Below are 26,651 nucleotides of genomic sequence, written 5' to 3' on the forward strand. Positions count from 1 at the left end.
GACGGATTATTGAGGAGATGCAAATTTAAACCACGATGTCACTACATACCCACTGGAAAGGCTAAAATTAAAAAGACTGACAATACTAAGTGTTGATGAGGATTTGGAGCAATAGGAATACAAACTTTTTCCTACTAGAGTCTAAAATAAATTTATTGGGTTACGTCCCATTATACAAAAGTCACTAATCAGTAATAATGTTTAGTGTTGTTCAGCAGTAGTTTTATACCAAAAACAGAGAGCATGATCTTAAAGCCTAAATTGCTAAAGATGTTTTTTTTGTGTGTGTGGCAGCTATGATGTTGACACTCAGGGAAGTATAAATTTTGGTGAACCAGAAGAATAGAATGTAGAGTACCTAAAGAAGTTGTTGACGTATCCATTTTGACCGTTTTACTGGAATATCTGTTTTTTTTTTTTTTTTGAGACAGGGTCTCGTTCTGTCACCCGGGCTGGAGTGCAGTGGGATGATCTTGGCTCACTGCAACCTCCGCCTCCTGGGTTCAAGTGATTCTTGTGCCTTGGCCTCCTGAGTAGCTGGGACCACAGGCGTGTGCCACCACGCCCAGCCAATTTTTTTTTTTTTTAATTCTTAGTAGAGATGGGGTTTTGCCATGTTGACCAGGCTGGTCTCAAGCTCCTGGCCTCATGTGATCCACCTGCTCGGCCTCCCAGATTGCTGGGATTACAGGTGTGAGCCACTGTGCCCAGCCTGGAATATCATTTATCTTGACTTTTTGTCATTCCGTAGACAATTCAAAGTTACACTTTCTGGGGCAAGGGTCATAGATAGCTAGCTGAACCTTAAATTATCCTTAATTTTTTTTTTTGAGATGGAGCCTCGCTCTGTCACCCAGCCTGGAGTGCAGTGGTACGATCTTGGCTCACTGCAGGCTCCACCTCCCAGATTCATGCCATTCTTCTGCCTCAGCCTCCCGAGTAGCTGGGACTACAGGCGCCCGCCAACATGCCTGGCTAGTTTTTTTTGTATTTTTAATAGAGATGGGGTTTAACCGTGTTAGCCAGGATGGTCTCGATCTCTTGACCTTGTGATCCACTCGCCTCAGCCTCCCAAAGTGCTGGGATTACAGGCATGAGCCACCACGCCCAGCAAATTATCCTTAATTTTTCTGTGGTGATCACACCTTAGGGAAACTTCTGTCTTGGCTTTGCTTTAATTTCAGAAAGAAGACAAATTAGCTCGCTTAGAGAAAGCTATCAACCCCTTGCTGGATGATGATGACCAAGTGGCCTTTTCTTTCATTCTGGACAACATAGTCACCCAGAAAATGATGGCAGTTCCAGATGTAAGCTGTCTCTGTGCTAAATATTGTGAGGATCGTGCAGGGGAAAGGAAAAATGTATAGGGTGTACGTGTGTGTATTTTGGAGAGTCTAAGTGGGTATGTCAGTTGTGACTGGTATGTGATTTTAAATATTGACCTTTTTGCTGTATGGGTACATTATCTTTTTTTTAAAGAGTACATTATCATTGAAGTCAAAGAGGCCAGGAATCTTTGGATGTAGGGAGGTTTTTGCTTCCTGTTGCTGACATTCAGTATATGAATGCTCCTGAGTAGCCCTATAGAGAGAGGGTGCTAGCGAATGTGAGGCTTTTGATTTAAAGGTACTTCTAAGCAAATGATACTTTGATAATTAGACACCGTTGGTTGTCTTTTATTTCGTTTTTATATTGTTATGGTGATCCTCCCTAGGAATTCTCAACAGTTTCCTTTTGTACTATAGGAATGTGTTCTACGTGTGTAATGCTATAAAACTTCCGGATGGGACTAGGGAAGAAGAAATTTTAATTATGACTATAGAGCAAGTGTTTTTACCCTATCATGGCATAGAAATCCTTAAAGGAATCTGTGAACCCCTTACATTATATACAGAAGTTTTGTATGATTATGTGTTTTTCTAGGGAAAGAGTCCATAGCTTTTTATAGGAATATTTGTAACCCAACAAAGGTGGTGAAATTCTGGTATGAAGAGTGATTTCCATTTAATTTCTTATGCTTTCTATTTACTAGTCTTGGCCATTTCATCACCCAGTTAATAAGAAATTTGTTCCAGATTATTACAAAGTGATTGTCAATCCAATGGATTTAGAGACCATACGTAAGGTGAGTGACTGATTTGATCTAAATGCCTTTTTGTAATCAAGTGACTGTGTGTATCTGAGTGCCTGATTCTTTTCATCACAGAACATCTCGAAGCACAAGTATCAGAGTCGGGAGAGCTTTCTAGATGATGTAAACCTTATTCTGGCCAACAGTGTTAAGTATAATGGTGGGTATTTCTCTTTATTTTCTTTCCATGAATCCATCCATCTTCTATCCATCTGACATTACTTAGCATTATTAAAAAAATTTTTTTTTGAGGCAGGATCTTGCTCTCCTAACCAGGCTGGATGCTGTGATGTGATCATAGTTCACTGAACCAGGCACACGCCACTGCGCCAGGCTCTTTTTTTAGTAGAGACAGGGTTTTGCTGTTTTGCCCAGGCTGAGCTCAAGCAATCCTCCCACCTCGGCTTCGCAAAATGCTGGGATTACAGGCATGAGCCAACACTCCTAGCCAGCATTATTAAAATTTATGTGCATAAAGCAGCCTTGAGCAGTGATCACAGAATCAATTGAGTGACTTAGTCTTTTTATTTTTATTTTTTTGAGATGGAGTTTCACTCTTGTCGCCCAGGCTGGAGTACAGTGGCGCGATCTTGGCTCACTGCAACCTCCATCTCCCAGGTTCGAGCAATTTTCCTGCCTCAGCCTCCTGAGTAGCTGGGATTACAGGTGCCTACTACCACGCTCAGCTAATTTTTGTATTTTTAGTAGAAATGGGGTTTCACTGTGTTGGCCAGGCTTGTCTCAAACTCCTGACCTCAGGTGATCCATCTGCCTCAGCCTCCCAAAGTGCTGGGATTACAGGTGTGAGCCACACTCCTGGCCAGTCGTTTTTTTTTTTTTTTTTTGAAGCAAGCATATATTTTAGTGTGTATGTTGTATAAAGATTGCTATTAGCCTTTAATGATGAAAAAGTAATATATGCTTACTTTTGAAATCTCGGAAGGCACAGAAAAATGAAGTGAGAATAAAAATCAAATGGATATTACTTTGGGCTCTGAGCCATCACTGCTTTTTCCTAGAATGTGAAAACTCACCTATGTCCCAGGCCCTTAGATGGAGCTTAGGGAAATGGGTAGCTATGGACCGTGGTGAGCTTCCTTGGTGCATGGAGTTTTGCTCAGTACATGAGTTGATTGAATAACATATGCCAGGCTCTGTGCTAGCTGCTTAATCTACTGATAAGAGAGACAGTCACTGTCCTCAAGTAATTCACAATCCAGTTGGCAGAAAGAGACAATTAAAATGCAGCTTGGAACCAGGCATGGTGGCTCATGCCTGTAATCTCAACACTTTGGTAGGCGGAGGTGGGAGGATTGCTTGAGGCCAGGAGTTTGAGACCAGCCTGGGCACACATAGCAAGACCTTCCTTGTCTGTATAAAACACTTACAAACAAAAGCTTAGCTAGGTGTAGTGGTGAGTGCCTGAAGTCTTAGCTATTTGGGAGGCTAAGGCAGGAGGGTCACTTGAACTCAGGAGTTCAAGACTGCAGTGAGCTATGATCACGCCCCTGCACTATATCCTGGGTGACAGCAAGACCCTGTCTCTAAATAAATAAAATAAATAAGTAAAATGCAGCTTGACAAGGGCTATAATAGAAGTATGTGCAGAGTGCATCAGACGAGAGCAAGGAATATCTTGAGAGGGAAGGCTTCATAAACAAGCTAATACAGTTTTTAATGACAATTTTTAAACATTGAGTACTTATATGTGCTGGCACTGATAGATGTTATAAATATCAAATTATATATGGTTTCTGTTCCAAATTAGTTTAGTTTAGTTCGGGAAACAGAAAAGAAAAATTATAGTACTTAAATTTTACTGCTATAAGCATGCACAGAGTATCACAGGACAGTATATCTAAATTAGAGTGGGGCGGGGTGCGGTGGCTCACGCCTGTAATCCTAGCACCTTGGGAGGCCAAGGCGGGTGGATCACTTGAGCTCAGGAGTGCAAGACCAGCCTGGGCAACATAGTGAGACCACATTTCAAAAAAAAAAAAAAAAAAGTGGGGTTAGAGGAAGCTTTCTGGAAGAGGATTTTCTTTTTTCTTTTTCTTTTTTGTAAATAGAGATGGGGATCTTGCTGTGTTGCCCAGTCTGGTCTGGAACTCCAGGACTCAAGCCATCCTCCTATCTTGGCCTCCCAAAGTGTTAGGATTACAGGCATGAGCCACCACACCCATCCAGAAGAGAGTTTTCTTAAGCTGAATTCTGAAAGATCAATGGTGTTTACTTGGCAAAGAATGTGGAGGAGAAAATGTTCTAGGTAGAGAGAACAGCAATATGTAAAGGCACAGAGGCCTGAAATTGCATGATAGGTTTAAGAAACAGGCCATGTGCGGTGACTCATGCCTATAATCCCAGCACTTTGGGAGGCCGAGGCGGTGGGATCCCCTGAGGTCGGGAGTTTGAGACCAGCCTGACCAACATGGAGAAACCCCGTCTCTACTAAAAATACAAAATTAGCCGGGCGTGGTGGTGCATGCCTGTCATCCCAGCTACTCGGGAGGCTGAGGCAGGAGAATCGCTTGAACCTGGGAGGCGGAGGTTGCAGGGAGCCGAGATGGCGCCATTGTACTCCAGTCTGGGCAACAAAAGTGAAACTCCGTCTCAAAAAAAGAAAAAAGAAACAAGGTGTTGGGGTTGCAGTTCAAGTGTACATATTGGTGAATAACTGTTTAGAGAGGCAGGCAAGAGTCAAATCATAGAGGATTTTGTGTGCTATACTTGAGTTTGTACTTGATCCTAAATAGGAAAACACTGAAGGAATGAAACAGGGAAACGATTTCTTATAATTCCTTAAACAAATAGAAGAGGGAGCTAAGGGCATATGAGAGAATTATCTAGCATACTGAGGTTCTCAACTAAGAATCCATATGATTATAAGACTTTTCTCCTGTAATTTTTAGCAGTAAGTAGTATGACTGTTAAGTTTGTCAGAAGGGGCAGAGTATTGGAGAGAAAAGGTGAAGGATTGGTCAGTTGGAAAGACTGATGAAGAAATAGGCGTTCTGGGCAGAGAACACAATATTTAATATCATGGAAGAATGAAAGAACAGGGCAAGTTCAGGGAATTATATGTAACTAGGACATGCATATATCATTAAAGAGATGAGACTTCCATTTTTGTTCATTCTGGTTTGGGTTGAAAGAATCTACTTTCTCACTTTGCTCTGCTTATTACACATTGGAAATTGGAGAGTGGAAATGTCCCTTGTTGGGTCAATTATCCATTATTTCATGAAAACACCTAAAGTTAATCACCCAGAATTCTGGCAGTGGAAGTGTTGGTAAGCTCACAGACGTCTAAAAAAGACTATGTGTAGCAAGTGATAAGCAAGAGTGTTACAGAAAGGCACTTGACCTGGTGATGCCTGACTTAGGACATAGGGCAGACTTACAAGGAGCTTATGTAAAACAGTAAGAAAAACCCAGAAGATACTAATAAAAAAGTAAGCAGAGGGCAGATGGACAAATCACAAAAGACGAAAATTAAAGAGGTAACAAACATGAATAAATATTGTGTTGCACTAGTAATCGAAGAAATGCAATTGGGCCGGACGTGGTGGCTCATGCCTGTAATCCCAGCACTTTGGGAGGCTGAGGCAGATAGATCACCTGAGGTCAGGAGTTCGAGATCAGCCTGGCCAACATGGTGAAACCCCATCTCTACTAAAAATACAAAAGTTAGCTGGGTGTGGTGGCAGGCTCCCGTAATCCCAGCTACTTGGGAGTATGAGGCATGATAATTGCTTGAACCTGGGAGGTAGAGGTTGCAGTGAGCCAAGATAGTGCCATTGCACCCCAGCCTGGGTGACAGAGTGAGACTTAGTCTCAAAAAAAAAAAAAAAAAAAAAAAAATTGAAAGAGGTTTTTTTTGTTTGTTTTTTTTTTTGTTTTGTTTTGTTTTGTTGTTGTTTAGACGGAGTCTTGCTCTGTCGCTCAGGCTAGAGTACAGTGGCATGATCTTGGCGCACTGCACCCTCCACCCCCTGGGTTCAAGTGATTCTCCTGCCTCAGCCTCCCGAGTAGCTGGGATTACAGGTTCCCGCCACCGTGCCCGGCTAATTTTTGTATTTTTAGTAGAGATGGGGTTTCACCATCTTGGCTAGGCTGGTCTCAAACTCCTGACCTCATGAGCCACTGCATCCAGCCAACTCAGTTTTTTAGTAGACATAATGGTAGTGAGACAGGTGCTCTCACGCTTTGCTGTTGGCAGTATAAAATTGTGTGAGATTTCTGGAAAGCTATTTGGCAACATTGAGAGACTAAAAAATTGTTCAGACTTTATTGAACAGACTTTATTGTCAGGTAGACTTGGATTTGAACATTGGCCCCAGCACTTAATAGCAATGTGACTTTGAGCAAATAACTTAGTCTCTGCTTTTCCTATCTGTAAAATAAGAATAATAGTACTCCCCTCTGAGGGTTGTTGTGAGGATTAAATAAAATAGTGCATGTAAGTAGTTAGCATGTGGTAAGATTATAATCCTAATCAGAGATGTAGTCAGAGGTATTCATGATACTGTTACTTATGTTAGCAAGGACTTATTTAACTTGAACAGTTGATGTAAAGGGGATGATGTTACATGTTTTCCATGGTTTTTCCTTGTATAGGAAGCAGGGGAACTCTCCTACGAGGAAGTGACTTTTGAACTGAGTTTTTTTTTTTTTTTTTTTTTTTTTTTTTTTTTTTTTTTGAGACGGAGTCTCGCTCTGCCGCCCAGGCTGGAGTGCAGTGGCCGGATCTCAGCTCACTGCAAGCTCCACCTCCCGGGTTTACGCCATTCTCCTGCCTCAGCCTCCCGAGTAGCTGGGACTACAGGCGCCCGCCACCTCGCCCGGCTAGTTTTTTTTGTATTTTTTAGTAGAGACGGGGTTTCACCGTGTTAGCCAGGATGGTCTCGATCTCCTGACCTCGTGATCCGCCCGTCTCGGCCTCCCAAAGTGCTGGGATTACAGGCTTGAGCCACCGCGCCCGGCCCTTGAACTGAGTTTTGAAGAATGATGATGATAGTAACTACTTATTGAGCACCTACTGTGCCAAGGAAATAGTCAAGTGGAAAACGGTGGAGAAGTTCCTGGCAGATAACACAAATGCAAAAGTAGATGAAGGTGCCTTGGATAGGAAATGCCGGTAGTTAAATATGACTAGGATGCATAGTGGAATTACATTTGGTAGTGAGATTCGAGATTTTAAAGGTAGAGGGGCCAAATCATGAAAGGCCTAGTATGTTACACCAAACCTTTAGAAGGAGAAAGGGACATATCAGGTACTAGTACCTGAATGTATCATTCCGAAACCTATCTGAAGAATGGATTGGAAGAGGGGAATAAGATAGAGACCGGTAAAGAAACTATTGACAGCATTCCCAGTTAAAAATACTGACGGCCTGAACTAAGATCAGTATCAATAAGAGTAAAAAGATGAAGACGGGGTGTAGAGATACTGAGGAGGTAGAATTGATGTTTCATAAATGGTTAGAAGTTGGGGGCATGGGTAAAGGATGGAGATTTTAAGATGGTATCAAGCACTCATGCTCTTGGGGGAAACATAAATTAGTACAAACGTTTTAGAGGACTGTAAATGTTCATTTCCATTGGCTAGGCACCTTCACTTCCAGGGACGACTACACACAAGTTTATAAAGGTACATGTACAAATGTTCTTTGCAGCATTGCTTGTAATTGCAAAAACATGGAGCATTCTAAATATCCAACAATAGGAAATTGTTTTAAAAATGGCACATCTATATGATGAAGTACTGCTCAGCTATCAAAATGGTAGACTTAGCTAACAAATTAGGTGTATTTGTGTATACTCATATGAAAAGATATTCAAGTTGTATTATTGAGAACCATATTACTCAACAGTATATTTAGAAAGGGGGGGTCACAAATTTGGATTCTATGGACAGGTAATACAAATGAGTGAAATGGGCTATGTTGTGGGGGCCAATGAACTGGAGAGCAGGTATCCCATCTAGGAGTCAGTCACTGTTTAGCTCAGTTGTTGCCATGGAATTGAATTACCAAAGGGAGAAATGGAGAATAGTTTTTACTTTATACTTGTTTGTACTTAGGTATTTGAATTTTTTAGTGAGCATATGTGCTCACTAAAAGTATTATGTACTTTTGCAATTAGGAGAAATTTCCATTTTTGGAAGGATGAAGAAACCAAATGACGTCCAAAGTTCTGACTTGGGCAACAAGTGGTGCCATTGACTAATATGGGAAATACAGGAAAAGTAGTTTGGAGAAAAGATAGCAGAGTTCAACTTGCTATGTTGTATTGGGGTAGGACATCTAAGTGAAGACTTTTAATAGGTAGTTAGCTGTATACAAGTCCAAAGCTCAGATGATATATATATATATATATATTTTTTTTTTTTGGGACAGAGTCTTGGTCTGTCACCCAGGCTGGAGTGCAGTGGTGTGATCTCGGCCCACGGCAACGTTCGTCTCCCAGGTTCAAATGATTTGCCTGCTTCAGCTTCCCAAGTAGCTGGGATTACAGGCACATGTCATCACACCCAGCTAATTTTTGTATTTTTAGTAGAGACGGGGTTTCACCATGTTGGCCAGGCTGGTCTCAAACTCCTGACCTCAAATGATCCACCTCCCTCGGCCTCCCAAAGTGCTGGGATTATAGGTGTGAACTTTTGCACCTGGCCTCAGAAGAGAGTTTATACTATAAATATGGTTATTTTTCAGATTATCAGCATATAAAAATATAAGTAGATGAGTTCAAATAGGGAGTAGGGTACATTCCTTGAACCCTCTGATGTTGTATGTAAAATATGATTATTTTACTGAGTAGAAAGACCATAGATTTTATCAGATTATCAAAGTTGTGTGTGATCCCAAAAAAGATAAGAATCACTGTTTAAGAGAGGATGTGGGATAAGAATAGACCTGACAAATTCCAATATTTAAGATAATAGGTGAGGCCCGGCACGGTGGCTCACGCCTGTAATCCCAGCACTTTGGGAGGCCGAGGCGGGTGGATCATGAGGTCAAGAGATCGAAACCATCCTGGCCAGCATAGCAAAACCCTGTCTCTACTAAAAATACAAAAAATAAGCTGGGCGTGGTGGCATGCGCCATTGTCCCAGCTACTCGGGAGGCTGAGACAGGAGAATCACTTGGACCCGGGAGGCGGAGGTTTCAGTGAGCCGAGATTGCACCCCTGCACTTCAGCCTGGCCACAGAGCGAGACTCCGTCTCAAAAAAAATAAAAAAAATAAAAAAAAGTGAATATGAAGGAGTGGCCAGAATGAAAGAAGAAAAACTAAGAGAGAATAATATACTGCAAACTAAGAGAAGAGAATTTCAAAGAGGGAAAATTACCAACAGGTCAAGTGCTACAGAGAAGACCAAAGAGGATGGTTATTAGAAGAGTTATTTCACTGAAGTGGTAGAATAAAAAGCCAGACTGCAGGAGTTATGAATGAATGGGAAGCAAGAAAGTAGAGATTGAGAGTTGCCTGTGAAGGGAAGAAGGAAGTAGACAATATGTTGAGGGGATGAAGGCAGTTGGACAGAGGAGACCTTTGTATAGGTCAAAGAGAAGAAAAGGATGTGAAATGCCTATGAAAGTGGGAAGATAGACATTGAGAAAGTTTCCGCCTAAGTAGCATCTTAGTTCTCTGTAAAGTAGGAAACGGTATTTTTTGCTGAGATTAAAGTACGAGAAGGAATTTGAAGAAAAATATCAACAAGAATTATTTTTATGGGAAATTGGAAAAGGAGCTGATTAGGGACATTTCAGAAGAATGCTGTTGAGCAGCTTTTCAGGGTCCAGCTGAAGATGGAGACTTTTTTTTTTGAGCAGTATCATTTGGAACAGTTCTGTAATTTTTGTCAGTGCTCATCAGATCAAGTTAGGAAACTGAGAAGGCAGATGATAAAATTGATTCAGGATTGAGATTTTGTTTTGTGGATGTGCTGGAAAGATTGGGAATTGTGAGGGTATTAGCAAAAGAAGAAAAAATTGTTGAAGTTCAGGCATCTCAGACCAATAAAGGACGCTTTATTGCAGAGGATTGTGACCGTATAGTCTCCAGTTTGGGGGAATATCTCAGAGCAGCTTCACAAAAGCTTGCAATTTATTTGGCAATTTGTGTTTTATCTTAAAAACTTATGCAAATTTTCCTTTAGGCTTATCTGTACTTTAACTTGCTTTAAATTTCTTACCAAATTACTTCACATCCCCTCTCCAATCTTCAAGTAAAATTGCTGATTCAGGAAGCTATACAACAATGATCCCATAGCTTACTTTGGTATATTCTTCTGCATTACCTTAGTTTTTAAAACATGGGGCTGATTATACATTAAAGTAATGCCAGGAGAGGCTTAATATGTTGAGAGATAGAAATTAATGGGCCTGGCAATTTTCTTGAAGTAAGAGAAAGAGAATGAAAAAACTGGACAGACACAAGGCTGTGGTAAGAAAGTTGAATATTTGGAGTTGAAAGTTCCAGAGGTGAAGCAGTTTTCACTAGATAGCATTCTGGGTATAGCCATGGATGTGTTTGGTAGCCACGGATGTGTTTGGCTGGAGCAAAGGTGCAAACTATTGGCACAAAGATTTGCAGGGATTTGGATAGGTTGTACATGTGAACAATAAAGTAACTCACTATGATGGGAGAGATTTGGAGCCGAGAGAATGATTGTGCCAGGTGCATAAGTTTTTGTGAATGAGAATCAGTTAATAATGGTGACTAAAGGTGAAGAACACAGATTTCAAACTCAGGTGTCCTGCAGGGGCCAGGCAAATAATGTAAATGACTAAGGTGGGCCAGGTGGGATTGTGCTAAACTAGAAGAGTGCATGCATATTCCATCTAAAGCAGCATGTCCTTCATCTGATTGTTGTCCTAAGGAAATGAGTATCCTGTGTTGCTAGATGTCTTAATGTTTCTTTTTTTTTTTTTTTTTTTTTTTTTTTGAGACGGAGTATCCTCTGTTGCCCAGGCTGGAGTGCAGTGGCGCGATCTCGGCTCACTGCAAGCTCCGCCTCCCGGGTTCACGCCATTCTCCTGCCTCAGCCTCCCGAGTAGCTGGGACTACAGGCGCCCGCCACCTCGCCCGGCTAATTTTTTGCATTTTTTTAGTAGAGACGGGGTTTCACCGTGTTAGCCAGGATGGTCTCGATCTCCTGACCTCGTGATCCGCCCGCCTTGGCCTCCCAAAGTGCTGGGATTACAGGCGTGAGCCACCACGCCCGGCCCTTAATTTTTCAAGAGAAGCTGAAAATCTGAATTTTTTATGTGACATTGCTTAAATTTTTACGTATTTGCAAATAGTTTAAATGTTTATTTACTCCGTTGGCCAAATAAAAACATCTATCTGCAGGCCAAATTTGGCTCCAAGTCTTCAACCTCTGGCGTAGTGAAAAACAGGCCTTAGAGTAGGAGAGATTTTTTTTTATCCACAAGAAGAAGTAAATAATGTCTAGATAGTAACAGTGGACAGCCTAGAAGGTTGACTTTCCCCCTTCTTAACCAGTGGAATAGGAAACTTCTGAATAGGGCTATAAGGGTTAGTGGTACCATGTGATATGAAATGATGACATCTAGAAAGATACCATAAAGACATTGAGGAGTTAAAGGCACATGAAATATTTCCCACTATCAGGTGATACACACGAAATATTTCTGTTTAAAACTTTGTTGGTTCAGCCAAATATGATCCTTCCTCTTTTTTTAATTAATAGTAACAAAGTCCAGGCTGGATGCAGCGACTCACTCCTGTAATCCTAATGCTTTGGGAGGCCAAGGCAGGAGAATCTCTTGAGGCCAGAAGTTCAAGATCAGCCCTGGCAAGAGACCCTGTCTCTTAAAAAATTTTAAAAATTACCTGGGCATGGTGGTGTGTGCCTGTTGCTGAGCCCAGGAGTTCAAGGCTGCAGTGAGCCATGATTGTGCCACTGCACTCCAGCTTGGTTGACAGAGTGAGACCCTGTCTCAAGAAACAAAAAATATAAATAGTAACAAAGTCCATGTGGACTTTATTCTCTACGTTAAAATTTTTATTTTGTAAAATTTTATTGTTAGTATTAAAGTTAATCTAAATTAGTAGAATGGTATCTCTAATTAACATTATTTTGACTCTATATTCAGATCCTTCACTCATAATATACTGCATATGACCATATTTCTGTAACATTTTACACTGACTTCCTTGACTTTGTTAGTCACATATTTAGCCCGTGAACTATATTGTATATAGCCAGAATACTTAGCACTAAGATTAGGGTCATTAGGCAAAAACCAGAAGATAAGTAACACTCCATATAAAACACATCTGGACATAGGCAGCATGTATCAGAGGAATTGGTCTTGTCCTTAAGTGATGACAGTGGACTGTACGCTAATTATAGAGTTAAGCCCTTGTACCTTCCAGCTGCCACGTAAGTACTAGATCAATTTCAGAACCTCTGTTCATGTTTAAATAGCATTTGAAAAGAACATTAATACAGGGAAGTCCACAACTTTAAGTGGTTGGAGTTATTTACAGCAGTCCCCAAAGGACCACAACAGTTAAAGGAGAGAGTCATACAGATAAGTCCCTTCTCAAAAATACAACCCAAACTTTTTGCCGGACTTAACAAAATTGGCAGAGGCCTTACTACTTAATGTTTAGTTAAATTTGAAATGAGCTGCATAGTCTGTGGCTATACCACCCTAAATGTGCCTGATCTCATTTGAAATGAGCTGCGTAGTCTGAACCAATAGGTAATGCTGAGCTAGTCATGATGAGATTCCCCTTTCCCAAAGATTTCATAGCAAGTTTCTCCTCTAGTGCTCTTAAAACCAAAATCAACTCCAGTAAGAAACCATCTTTAGGATGGACATAGGTAGAACTTGTGTCATGAAACCTGAGAGCCCAAAGTTTTAGAATGCTCAGTTGGACCCCACAATCTAGATATAAATTTACAAAGAAAAACTGAGAAATCTCCCCCTGTCCCCAACTTTTGAGTATCTCCCAATCTTTTGTGGGCTCTGATAGTTGTTCAGGTTATAGGACCTTTGCCTGACATTCTCGGGTCTCATCCTATGCCTGTGTAGCTTAGTAGTTATTCAGCCAAAGACTAAAGGGAGCCCTTGCAGATCTTGTGGAGCACCCTCTTCTCCAGTTGTGCCTTGCAATTTCCAGCTGTCTTAACCTCCTCAGACTCTAATATGTCTCCACAGCTCAGGAAGACTGCGATAATTGGCTTGCCTTCAGCAGAAAGCCAGGGACAATTGTAGGGCTCACTTCATTTCCCTTCCCTTCTCACAGGGATCACAGAATCTTACACTACTAGTTGCTCAGTGTCTGAAAGCAGTTGTTTCATTTGTTTTTTTCTAGTTTTCTGTTTATAGTAGGAAGACTAATCCAATAGCATTTATTCTATCATGCCCAGAAAGTCTTTTAATGTTTAGTTTTATGGTATTTCTGACATACAGAAACTTCATATGCATACATTTGTATTTATCAGTCTTTCCTATATGATTCCTGTCTTTGGTATTATAACTCTTCAAAAGATCTTCCCTACCCCCAAGATAGCAAACCATATTTTCTTCTAATACGTACAGTATTTTAAATATTTAAATGTTTGTCTACTTTTTAGAATAAAATCTTAAGTAGAAGGTAAATATTTAACTTTCTTTCTTTCCCAAATGACTAGCCAAAGTGTCCAAGTCCCTTTTATGGAACAGTCTAACCTTTTCTACTAATTGAAATGCTACCTGCATTTTTTTTTTTTTTTGAAATAAGGTCTTGCTCTGTTGCCCAGACTGGAGTGCAGTAGTGTGATCATGGGTCATTACAGCCTCCACCTCCTGGGCTCAAGCTATCCTACCACCTTAGCCTCCCAAGTAGCTGGGACTACAGGCATACATCACCAAGCCTGGCTAATTTCTGTTTTTGGTTTAGTTTTTGTTTTTTTGTATTTTTTTTTTTTTTTTTTTTTTTTGAGACGGAGTCTCGCTCTGTCGCCCAGGCTGGAGTGCAGTGGCCTGATCTCCGCTCACTACAAGCTCCGCCTCCCAGGTTCACGCCATTCTCCTGCCTCAGCCTCCTGAGTAGCTGGGACTACAGGCGCCCGCCACCATGCCTGACTAATTTTTTGTATTTTTAGTAGAGACGGGGTTTCACCGTGTTAGCCAGGATGGTCTCGATCTCCTGACCTCGTGATCCGCCCGCCTCGGCCTCCCAAAGTGCTGGGATTACAGGCATGGGCCACCTGGCCTGGCCTACTTTTTGTATTTTTTGTAGAGATGTGGTTTCACCATGTTGCCCAGGCTGATCTCAGACTCCTGGGCTCAAATGGTCCACCTGCCTCAGCCTCCTAAAGTGCTAGGATTACAGGCATAAGCCAATGCACTTGGCCAAAATGCTACTTTTATACTATACTAAATTCTTACTTTTTTTTTTTTTTTTTTGAGACAGAGTCTCGCTCTGTCCCCCAGGCTGGAGTGCAGTGGCACGATCTTGGCTCACCACAAGCTCCGCCTCCCGGGTTCACGCCATTCTCCCCCCTCAGCCTCCAGAGTAGCTGGGACTACAGGTGCCCGCCACCACGCCCAGCTAATTTTTTTGTATTTTTAGTAGAGACGGGGTTTCACCGTGTTAGCCAGGATGGTCTCGATCTCCCGACCTCGTGATCCGCCCGCCTCAGCCTCCCAGAGTGCTGGGATTACAGGCGTGAGCCACCTCGCCCGGCTCTTATATATTCTCAAACCTATTTGAGAGCTTTCTATTCTGCTTCATTGATCTGTTTGTCTAGTCTGGTGCTATTATCACCAGATAATATAATTGTTTTATCACAAAGGCTTTATAATTTTAAATTCCTTGACTGTGCTTGCTTGATTATCCTAAATAAACCCTAAGGTCATTTTTGTTAGATTCTACCTTGTCGTCGAATGAATAAACATGATTGAGACCTTATTTAATTTATGGATTAATTTGGAGAAACTGTGTATCTTTATAATTCTCCATTTTTCCACCTGGGAGTTTGTTTCTTCATTTACTCACATTTTCTTTTATGTCCCCCAATAATGGCTTCTAGTTTTCTTCATATAGTTTCTAGGCATCTTTTAATTTATTCTTATACATTTTATAGTTGTTGTTGCTTTTGAATTTCTCATTGTTGAGTTTATTCCTAGGCAATTTAAAAGTTTTTATTTTGTTTATTCTTCATTGTCAATATTCTATATAAAATTTAAAAGCTTTGCTGCCATTGTGCTTGTGCTCTTTTTTTCCTAACTGGTTATTAAGTCTAAAGGTTTCAGTTTGAAGAATATGGGTAGTTGATTCAGTATTGTTCATAGGTTAAATGTAATACTTAAAGCGTTTCCATGATACTAGTTTCTAAGTCTCTGCTATGAGGGTACTACTCTGTAAGTTTGGCCACTAACAAATAATAAGGGTCTTTTTTTTCCATCAGTGATTGGGACCCAAGATATAAGTATCTCTGACCAGGCTTGGTGGCTCACAACAGTAATCCCAGCACTTTGGGAGGCCGAGGCAGGCGGATCATTTGAGGCCAGGAGTTAAAGACCAGCCTGGCCAACATGGTGAAACCCCATCTCTACTAAAAATACAAAAATTAGCTGGGCCTGGAGCTGAGATCATGCCACTGCACTCCAGCCTGGGCGACAGAGTGAGACTCTGTCTCCAAAAAAAAAAAAAGAAATATTTCCATATGAAGGTTAAGTCCTTCACGTCATTGAAGAGAAGAAAAACTTCCCCAAATCCTGCTTGAGTCTCTTGCTGCCATCTTGTCTCTTTCTCTTTCCATACAGACTTTTTTATTATGGTAAAATATAGATAATATAAAAATTTGTCATTTTAACTATTTTTATTTTTTTGAGACTGAGTCTCATTCTGTTTCCTAGGCTGGAGTGCAGTGGTGCGATCTTGGCTCACTGCAACCTCTGCTTCCTGGGTTCAAGCGTTTCTCCTGCCTCAGCCTCCAGAGTAGCTGAGATTACAGGTGTACACTACCACGCCCGGGTAATTTTTGTATTTTTAGTAGAGACGGGGGTTCACCATGTTGGCCAGGTTGGTCTCCCATTTCTGACCTCAGGTGATCCACCTGCCTCAGCCTCCCAAAGTGCTGGGATTACAGGCATGAGCCACCGTGCCCAGCCGTCATTTTAACTATTTTTAAGTGTACAAATCAGTGGCATTAAGTTCATTCACAGTGTAGTGCAACCATTACCACTATGTATTTACAGAACTTTTTTATTATTCCAAACAGAAACTCTGTACCCCTTACATGGTAACTCCCCTTCTTCCTAGCTCCTGGTAATCTCTATTCTAGTTTCTCTCTCTATGCAATTGCCTATTCTAGGTATGTCATATAAGTAAATCATACATTATATACAATATTCTTCCTTTTGTGTCTGGTTTGTTTTACTTACCATATTTTCAAGGTTCATCCATGTTGTAGCATGTATCAGACTTTCATTCTTTTTTATGACAGCCAGACTTCTTTTATGAATATGTAACATCTCTCACTATTTTCTTTGCCAGTAATGCCTCACTTAGCTTTAAGCTGGCTTCCACCCTGTCCAGTCTCCCAAGTAAACAGGACCACATAATTGTCAGATATAGTGGGCACTTTTCTGTGCTTATCTTGACCTCACCCTAGTATTTGACGTAATTGACCATTCTTTCCTCACGACTGTATTGCGATTGGCTTCCATGACAACTTTTAGCTCCGGCTAGGGGAGGCCGAGGCGCGTGGATCACGTGAGGTCAGGAGTTCGAGACCAGCCTGGCCAACATGGTGAAACCTGTCTTCACTAAAAATACAAAAAAATTAGCCAGGCGTGGTGGCACACAGTATAAGAATGCAGTCAGCATTCTCGGGAGGCTGAAGCAGGAGAATCACTTGAACCTGGGAGGCAGAGGTTGCAGTGAACCAAGATCATGACACTGCACTCCAGCCTGGGTGACAGAACGAGACTCCAAAAATAAAAAAGTCAGCCCTTATTTTCTTCCCACCTCTTAAACTATTCCTTTTTAATCTCCTTTGCTGAATGTTCTGCCCACTCCTGTAACTTCAGTTATCACCTCTTTCCTGATGACTATTGTAGGCAAAGCCACTTGCCAAACATTTCCTCTTGGATGTTTCAGTGGAACTTAAAACATACCTCAAGCTGAGTGTATTATTGTTTCCTCCTATCCTTCTTTATTCTAACTTTCTCCCTCTCTCTTCCTTTACTTGAATCACTCATTTACAATTTCCAATCTGGGTTTAATGAGACATTAACATTACCCAGTAGCTACATCTAGGAACCTCTTGTTTTTGATTCTTTACTTTGAATAAGTTCCAACATCCAGTATGTCACTAAAGCTTGCATTATATTTTGCCTAGTCACCTGGTGAATGTCCCAGCCTTTATATTTATCTCCTTCTAACCTAACATCTACATTCCTGTCGGGTAGACCTTTTAAAAAACAAAAAAGCAAAACCTCTTATAAAAAGATCAAATAATCTAGAAATATATAAAATTAAAAGTTAAAGCTTCTGCCTGCCCTCCCACTCCTGTCTCCCATATTTTCATTTCCCCAGAGATAACAGCTTGATATATAGTCTTAGGTACTTTTTTCTATGCTTACACAAAATGTGTTTACTTATTACGCCACTCTCAGCACACTGCCTATAGGGTAGCCCTGCTCTGCAGGAGCAGTAAAAAAGAAAAATACATGTAGGTTTTTCAAGTTTTTGTTTTATTCTGTAATTTGCTCTTTTTTGCTCATGAATATATTCTGATCCTTTTTATTTTGAGGTAATTATAGATTCAGGAAATTGCAAGAAATAGTACAGAGTCCTGTGGGCTTCTCACTCAGCTTCCTTGAATGGCAATATCTTACATAGCTGTACTTCAATATCAAGACCAGGAAATTTATATTGGTACATTACTGTTAAATAAATTACAAAACTTAGTTTTCACCATTTAAAAAATCTATTTGTGCATATCTGTGTGCAATTTCATGCCGTATGTATGTTCCTGTAACCACCACCACAATTAAGACTTAGAACTGTTACCATAAAGGAACTCCCTGTTCTTTGTATCTGCACCCCCCACACACACACGCCCACCACCGCACCCACCACTGTTCCTGTTCCACTTATCTGTTCTCCATCTCTATAGTTTTGACATTTGAGCATGTTATATAAATGGAATAGTATAATATGTATGTAACAATTTGAGATTGACTTTTTTCACGAAGCATAATTCCCTTGAAGTCCATCTAAATTGTTGTATCAGTAGTTCATTTTTTAAACTGTTGAGTGTCCCATTGTGTGGTTGTACCAGAGTTTGTTCAAACATTTACTCATTGAAGGACATTCAGATTTTCACTATTTTGCCATTATGAGTAAAGCTGCTGTGAGCAATCATAGACAGGGTTTTGGATGAGTTTAATTTTTCATTTCTCTGGGATAAATGCCCAAGAATAGAATGGTATATGTTTAGTTTTACAAGAAACCGCACTATTTCATTTTTTTTTTCCACATCAGATGTGGAAAAAAAATGTACTGGCATTGTAATAAGGCTTGAGGGAGGCACATCTCACACATGAGCGTGAAAACCCAACGTCATCACACTTATGTCATCATAAGCTTATGAACTACAAAAAGATTGTGCCATACTTTTGGAGTGTCTGTACCATTTTACATTCCCACCAGCAATGTACGTGATCCAGTTTCTCTGCAGCATTCACTATTAACACTTTAAAAAATTTTAGCTGTTCTTCTATTGTGATTTTATTTTTTTATTTTTTTTGGAATTTGGTGCAAATTTTATTAAACTACAAAAATCATACAGTTATTTTAGATATATTTATATAAAGTCATAAAAGCTATGATTTTTGAAAAACATTAGCATAAGAAATTTTTTTGTTATATAAGTAAATTTAGCATCTTAAGGATTCAATATACAGTTTAAAAATTTTTAAAATTAACAGCGATTGTACATATTCTTGAGGGCACATAATTATATTTCCATACATATAATTTATAGTTATCAGATCAAGGTAATTAGCACATCCAGTGTCTCAAATGTTTATCACTTCTTTGTGTTGAGAATGTGCAATATCCTTCTAGCTATTTGAAACTATATATTGTTTTATTATTAACTATAGTCATTCTATGGTGCTATAGAACACTAGAACTTATTTCTGTCTAGCTATAATTTTGTATTTTTTTTTCTGGGGTATATGTGCACAACGTGCAGATTTGTTACATATGTATACATGTGCCATGTTGGTTTGCTGCACCCATTAACTCGTCATTTACATTAGGTATTTCTCCTAATGCTATCCCTCCCCCAACCCCCCACCCCACGACAGGCCTTGGTATGTGATGTTCCCCACCCTGTGTCCAAGTGCTCTTATTGATCAATTCCCACCTATGAGTGAGAGCATGTGGTGTTTGGTTTTCTGTCCTTGTGATAGTTTGCTCAGAATGATGATTTCCAGCTTCATCCATGTCCCTGCAAGGGACGTGAACTCATCCTTTTTTATGTCTGCATAGGGATTCCATGGTGTATATGTGCCACATTTTCTTAATCAAGTCTATCATTGATGGACGTTTGAGTTGGTTCCAAGTCTGCTATATTGTGAATTGTGCCACAATAAACATATGTGTGCATGTGTCTTTATAGTAGCATGATCTATAATCCTTTGAGTATATCCCCAGTAATGGGATGGCTGGGTCAAATGGTATTTCTAGTTCTAGATCCTTGAGGAATCGCCACACTGTCTTCCACAATGGTTGAACTGGCTTACAGTCCCACCAACAGTGTAAAAGTGTTCCTATTTCTCCACATCCTCTCCAGCATCTGTTGTTTCCTGACTTTTTAATGATCGCCATTCTGACTGGTGTGAGATGGTATCTCATTGTGGTTTTGATTTGCATTTCTCTGATGGCCAGTGATGATGAGCATTTTTTTCATGTGTCTGTTGGCTGCATAAATGTCTTCTTTTGAGGAGTGTCTGTTTGTATCCTTTGCCCACTTTTTGATGGGGTTGTTTGATTTTTTTTCTTGTAAATTTAAGTTCTTTGTAGATTCTGGATATTAGCCCTTTGTCAGATGGGTGGATTGTTAAAATTTTCTCCCATTCTGTAGGTTGCCTGTTAACTCTGATGGTAGTTTCTTTTGCTGTGCAGAAGTTCTTTAGTTTAATTAGATCCCATTTGTCAGTTTTGGCTTTTGTTGCCATTGCTTCTGGTGTTTTAGTCATGCAGTCCTTGCCCATGCTTATGTCCTGAATTGTATTGCCTAGGTTTTCTTCTAGGGTTTTTATGGTTTTAGGTCTAACATTTAAGTCTTTAATCCATCTTGAGTTAATTTTTGTTAAGGAGTAAGGAAGGGATCCAATTTCAGCTTTCTACATATGGCTAGCCAGTTTTCCCAGCACCATTTATTAAATAGGGAATCCTTTCCCCATTTCTTGTTTTTGTCAGGTTTGTCAAAGATCAGATGGTTGTAGATGTGTGGAGTTATTTCTGAGGCCTCTGTTCTATTCCATCGGTCTATATATCTGTTTTGGTACCAGTACCATGCTGTTTTGATTACTGTAGCCTTGTAGTATAGTTTGAAGTCAGGTAGCGTGATACCTCCAGCTTTGTTCTTTTTGCTTAGGATTGTCTTGGCAATGTGGGCTCTTTTTTGGTTCCATATGAACTTTAATTGTTTCCAATTCCGTGAAGAAAGTCATTAGTAGCTTGATGGGGATGGCATTGAATCTGTAAATTACCTTGGGCAGTATGGCCATTTTCATGATATTGATTCTTCCTATCCATGAGCATGGAATGTTCTTCCATTTGTTTGTGTCCTCTTTTATTTCCTTGAGCAGTGGTTTGTAGTTCTCCTTGAAGAGGTCCTTCACATCCCTTGTAAGTTGGATTCCTAGGTGTTTTATTCTCTTTGTGGCAGTTGTGAATGGGAGTTCACTCATGATTTGGCTCTCTGTTGGTCTGTTACTGGTGTATAAGAATGCTTGTGATTTTTGCACATTGATTTTGTATCCTGAGACTTTGCTGAAGTTGCTTATCAGCTTGAGATTTTGGGCTGAGACGATGGGGTTTTCTTTTTTCTTTTTTTTTTTTTTTTTGAGACGGAGTCTCGCTGTGTCTCCCAGGCTGGAGTGCAGTGGCGTGATCTCGGCTCACTGCAAGCTCCGCCTCCCGGGTTCCCGCCATTCTCCCGCCTCAGCCTCCCAAGTAGCTGAGACTACAGGCGCCCGCCACCACACCCGGCTAGTTTTTTGTATTTTTAGTAGAGACGGGGTTTCACCATGTTAGCCAGGATAGTCTCGATCTCCTGACCTCGTGATCCACCCGCCTCAGCCTCCCAAAGTGCTGGGATTACAGGCTTGAGCCACCGTGCCCGGCCGACGATGGGGTTTTCTAAATATACGATCATGTCATCTGCAAACAGGGACAATTTGACTTTCTCTTTTCCTAATTGAATACCCTTTATTTCTTTCTCTTGCCTGATTGCCCTGTCTGTGGCCCAGTTTTAATTGTGGTGTTTTCTGTTTTTTTTTTTTTTTTTTTTTTTTTTGAGACAGAGTCTCACACTGTCACCCAGGCTGGAGTGCAGTGGCGCAATCTTGGCTCACTGCAGTGTCTGCCTTCCAGATTCAAGCGATTTTCCTGCCTCGGCCTCCTGAGAATCTGGGATTACAGGCGTCCGCCCCAGTGCCTGGCTAATTTTTTTGTATTTTTAGTAGAGACGGAATTTCACCATGTTGGCCAGGCTGGTTTTGAATGCCTGACCTCAAGTGATCTGCCTGCCTCAGCCTCCCAAAGCGTTGGGATTACAGGTATGACCCACTGTGCCCAGCCTGTGTTTTCTTTTTGAGACAGAGTCTCACACTGTCACCCAGGCTGGAATACAGTGGCGCAATCTCAGCTCACTGCAACCTTCGCCTCCCAGGTTTGAGTGATTTTCCTGCCTCAGCCTCCCAAGTAACCGGGATTACAGGCACCTGCTACCATGCCTGGCTAATTTTTGTAGTTTTAGTAGAGACGGGGTTTTGCCATGTTGGCCAGACCGGTCTGGAACTCCTGACCTCAAGTGATTGGCCTTCCTTAGCCTACCAAAGTGTTAGGACTATAGTCGTGAGTCACCTCGCTCGGCCTGTTTTCTTAATGAGTTTTGAGGGTTCTTGATATATTCTAGGTACGAGACCTTTATTACATATACGATTTGCAGAGATTTTCTCCCCAGTCTATGCCTTACTTTTTCAGTCCCTTAATAGTATCTTTCAGGCTAGACACAGTGACTCACACCTGTAATCCCAGTGCTTTGGGAGGCCAAGGTGGGAAGACTACCTGAACCCAGGAGTTCGAGAACAGCCTACACAATATAGTGAGACCCCATCTCTACAAAAAATTTTTAAAATTTATGTTTGGTGGTGCATGCCCATAGTCCCAGCTACTCGGGAGGCTGAGATGGGAGGATTGCTTGAGTCCAGGAGGTCAAGGCTATGGTCAGGGCTGACCCAGGAGGTCAAGGTGAAGTGCTGGGATTACAGGTGTGAGTCCCCAGGCATGGCCAGTGTTTGTATCTCGCTCTTTTTTTTTTTTTTTTTTTTTTTTTTTGAGACGAGTCTCTGCTCTGTCACCCAGGCTGGAGTGCAGTTGGTGCCATTTCAGCTCACTGCCAGCTCTGCCTCCTGGGTTCACGCCATTTTCCTGCCTCAGCCTTCTGAGTAGCTGGGACTACAGTTGTCCGCCACCATGCCCGGCTAATTTTTTTTTGTATATTTAGTAGAGACGGGGTTTCACCGTAGCCAGGATGGTCTCGATCTCCTGACCTCGTGATCCTCCTGCCTCGGCCTCCCAATGTGCTAGGATTACAGGCGTGAGCCACCGCGACCAGCCCAGTGTTTGTGTCTCTTAAGAAGTCGGCCAGGCACGGTGGCTCACACCTATAATCCAAGCACATTGGGAGGCCGAGAACGGTGGGTTGCTTGAGGTCAGGAGTTTGAGATCAGCCTGGTCAACATGGTGCAACCCATCTCTACTAAAAATACAAAGAAAAAAAATAATAATAATTAGCTGGGTGTGGTGTGTGGTGGCGCACACCTATAATCCTAGCTACTCAGGAGGCTGAGGCATGAGAACTGGTTGAACCTGGGAGGTGGAGGTTGCAGTGAGCTGAGATCACACCACTGCACTCCAGCCTGGACGACAGAGTGAGACTTGTCTCCAAAAAAAAAAAAAAGTCTTTGCCCAGCTCAGATCACAAAGGTTTTCTCTTATGTTTTTTCCTAAAATTTTACAGTTGTAGCCTTTTACATTTAAGTCCGTGATCCATTTTTAATTACTTTTTGTGTACAGTTTGAAATTTAGGTTGAAGTACTTTTTTTGCCTATGGATGTCCAATTTTTCATCATTTATTGAAAAAACTGTCCTTCCTCCATTGAGTTGCCCTGTATGTATACCTTTATCAAAAATCAATTGAGTGTGTTGGTTTATTTCTAGAAGTTTTATGATCAGGTAGAGTGATTCCTCTCTTTTTCAAAACTGTTTTATATTCTAGTTCTTTTGCCATTCCACTAAATTTAGAAGGGGCTTGTCTATATCTACAAAAACATCTTACTGGGATTTGGGTAAGAATTGTGTTAAAACCCATAGATCAATTTGAGGAGAATTGACATCTTTACTGATTCTCTTTTCATGTTAGTACATATAGATTTCTACATTCTTTTAAACTTATTTCTTAGCATGGATGGATGTATCATAATTTATTTTATATTGATAGGCATTTAAAGTATCTCCATGATGCTGGCTTGCAGACTGTTGTTCACTTTTTTTTTTTTTTTTTTTTTGAGACTGAGTCTCTGTCACCCAGGTTGGAGTGCAGTGGTGTGATCTCGGCTCACTATAACCTCTGCCTCCCGGATTGAAGCAATTCTTGTGCCTCAGCCTCCCGAGTAACTGGGATTACAGGTGTGCACCACCATGCTTGGCTAATTTTTGTATTTTTAGTAGAGATGGGGTTTTCCCATGTTGCCCAGGCTGGTCCCGAACTCCTGACCTCAGGTGATCCACCTGCCTCAGCTTCCCAAAGTGCTGGGATTACAGGTGTGAGCCACTGTGCCCGGCCTAGTTGTTCACTATTTTTATATTTCATTGATGTGTGCTTGTATAAAATTTTTGTAGGAAATCTTGATATTTTGAAATTGTGTTCCAAAAGGCTGTATCTTTATAGTCAAAATAACAGTGAAGGAAAATATCTGTTTCCCTACAACCTCTTTAACGCTGGGAATATCAATACTTTAAAAATTATTCTTGTAAAATTAAAGTATATAACTTAAAATTTTATAAAAATTACATACATGTTCATTGAATAAATGAAACAGCATAGAATTGTATAAAGTGAAAAGGAAAAATCTTGTTCTTCCCTTCCTACCATCCCATTAGTAGCCAGTATTAGATTTGGTGTGAAGTATCATAAATTTTACTCTATAGGAAAAGGTGTTTTGAGGTGTTTATTTTTGTAGTTGTAGAGATATGAGATATGAGGATATGTTTTTAGCCAAAGCTATCTGTTTATTTATCTATATATTTTTAAGTTGCTAAATGGAATGGTGTTTCATTTTTGAGGAAAAAAACATTTTCAGGGTCTTTGGGCTTTTCATCAAATAGACCCTTGGCCAGTGAGATTTATTACCCCAGTTCCTTCTGGATGGTTTCTACCTTCTTGAATTTCTAGTCTAGATTCTGAGTGAGATTATTGAGAGACTGAACCTCTTTGGAAACTAAACATCCTAATTTACTTTTGATCCTCATTCTACATAAGGTAAGGAGCCTAGCTATATTGTGAAAGATTAGATTCACTTCTCTAATTTTCACTTGTTTTGGATCTAGTTTGAAGATAAATATCTAAGAATTGCAGAGTCAGAGCTCATCTCTTTGGGATCTGGACTATGCATAGTTGCATTTAGTAATTCTGATTTCTTTAGGAATTTAGTATGCAGATTCTTTTTTTTATATCTGGCACTGATTTTTTAAAAAAAGCTTTGTACTTCTACTGAACTTTTATTTTTTAATTTTAATAGTTCACATTGGAACAAATGCATATCCTCACACCATCCACTGTCAAGATGATAATTTATGCTGTTTTGACAGAGTACTCATTTTCTTAGGGAGGGATTATTTTTAGTATTTGTGGAAGAATTCTCAAGGGAAATGTGAGCCTAGGAGTGATCACAAATCCCCTCTTCTTGGGGCCCAGGGATGCTTACCAACTTGACTGGTGTTTTTCTCTGAATGTTTTCAGAAAGTTAGCAGCAATAGACAGAGCATGGTGGCTCACGCCTGTAATCCCAGCATTTTGGGAGGCCGAGGCGGGTAGATGACTGGAGGTCAGGAGTTCGAGACCAGCCTGGCCAACATGGTGAAACTCTGTCTCTGCTAAAAAGTAAAAAATTTGATGGGCGTAGTGGTGCACACCTATAATCCCAGCTACTTGGGGAGGCTGAGGCAGGAGAAATACTTGAACCCGGGAGATGGAGGTTGCAACAAGCAGAGATGGCGCCACTGTACTCCAGCCTGGGTGACAGAGCGAGACACTGTGTCAAGAAAAAAAAAATAGCAATAATGCTTGCTTTCCCCCTCTTACTAGAACCATGAAGCTTGTGACTTGGGTTTCTTCTCACATCACCATACAGAAGGAAATTAACTTAGAAACCAGAAAAAGAATTTTCTTGGTGGAGTATCAGCTTTCCAAAGTTGTCATTGGCATTATCTCTTATTTAAGGACATTAGAATTTGAATTGTATGTGATTCTGTAGACTCTACCACTCCTTATTTGGTATGAGGCAAAGTATAAATAAATAACGTTTCTCCAACGTGACATGTAGAGTTGCTTCAGCCATGATTTAACAAGGAGAGAGAGAAAAAAAATATACTCAGGAAAAACATTCCTTTTCATGAGTGGGTAGCTTATTCTGTTGAGTACAGTGACAAGTCACAGATCATCTTTCATTCATTTTGGTGTCATTCTAGAAATTCTTTATAACTTAATTCTAGTTTTCTGTGTAGTAACCCTGTAGGGACTAGGAATTGGAGTTCAGTTCTGTTTAACCTTCTTCCCAGCCCCCCCACAGTAGCTTCAGCACCTTTACTATTCCTGTAGAGGCTCTGTTGTCTTTGTCTCTTTACTTGGATTCCTCATTTCTTCCTAAGCTACAAAACCTATAGCTGATCATCCTACTTTTAGTAAGTTCCTGATTGCTCCAAAATGTAGAACGATATTTTTAGACTTACGGAGATGGTTATGGATCCCTTTGAAAATCCGATGAAAAACTAAAGCTGTTCTGCTCTCAAAGATGAGTATTACATACAGAATTTTGTTTATAGTTCTAAGGATTCGTAGCTCGCTCTCTCATAAGAACTCCTGGTATAGGTAGGGATAAGAAAACATCACAGTGGATATTTTTATCCACTATGTTAACAGTGGTTTGCCAGTTCCACCACCATGTTTCATTAGAAAGACTTAAA

The 26,651-nt window shown here is 40.6% G+C and overlaps 1 protein-coding gene and 1 pseudogene across 9 annotated transcripts in view; one reads left to right on the forward strand and one right to left on the reverse strand.

The window, feature by feature from the left end:
- TAF1 (TATA-box binding protein associated factor 1) overlaps positions 1-26,651 on the forward strand; it is a 98,841-nt gene that overhangs the window by 55,480 nt on the left and 16,710 nt on the right. For all 9 annotated transcript variants that reach the window (XM_077989558.1, XM_077989561.1, XM_077989559.1 and 6 more), the window contains exons 30-32: positions 1,185-1,307; positions 2,033-2,125; positions 2,207-2,291. In XM_077989558.1, the coding sequence (XP_077845684.1) occupies positions 1,185-1,307; positions 2,033-2,125; positions 2,207-2,291 (301 nt within the window). The remainder of the gene's footprint in view (positions 1-1,184; positions 1,308-2,032; positions 2,126-2,206; positions 2,292-26,651) is intronic.
- On the reverse strand, positions 18,645-18,772 carry LOC114675268 (small nucleolar RNA U13; annotated as a pseudogene).

The sequence above is a fragment of the Macaca mulatta genome, chromosome X, assembly GCF_049350105.2.
Source record: "Macaca mulatta isolate MMU2019108-1 chromosome X, T2T-MMU8v2.0, whole genome shotgun sequence".
NCBI lineage: Eukaryota > Metazoa > Chordata > Mammalia > Primates > Cercopithecidae > Macaca > Macaca mulatta.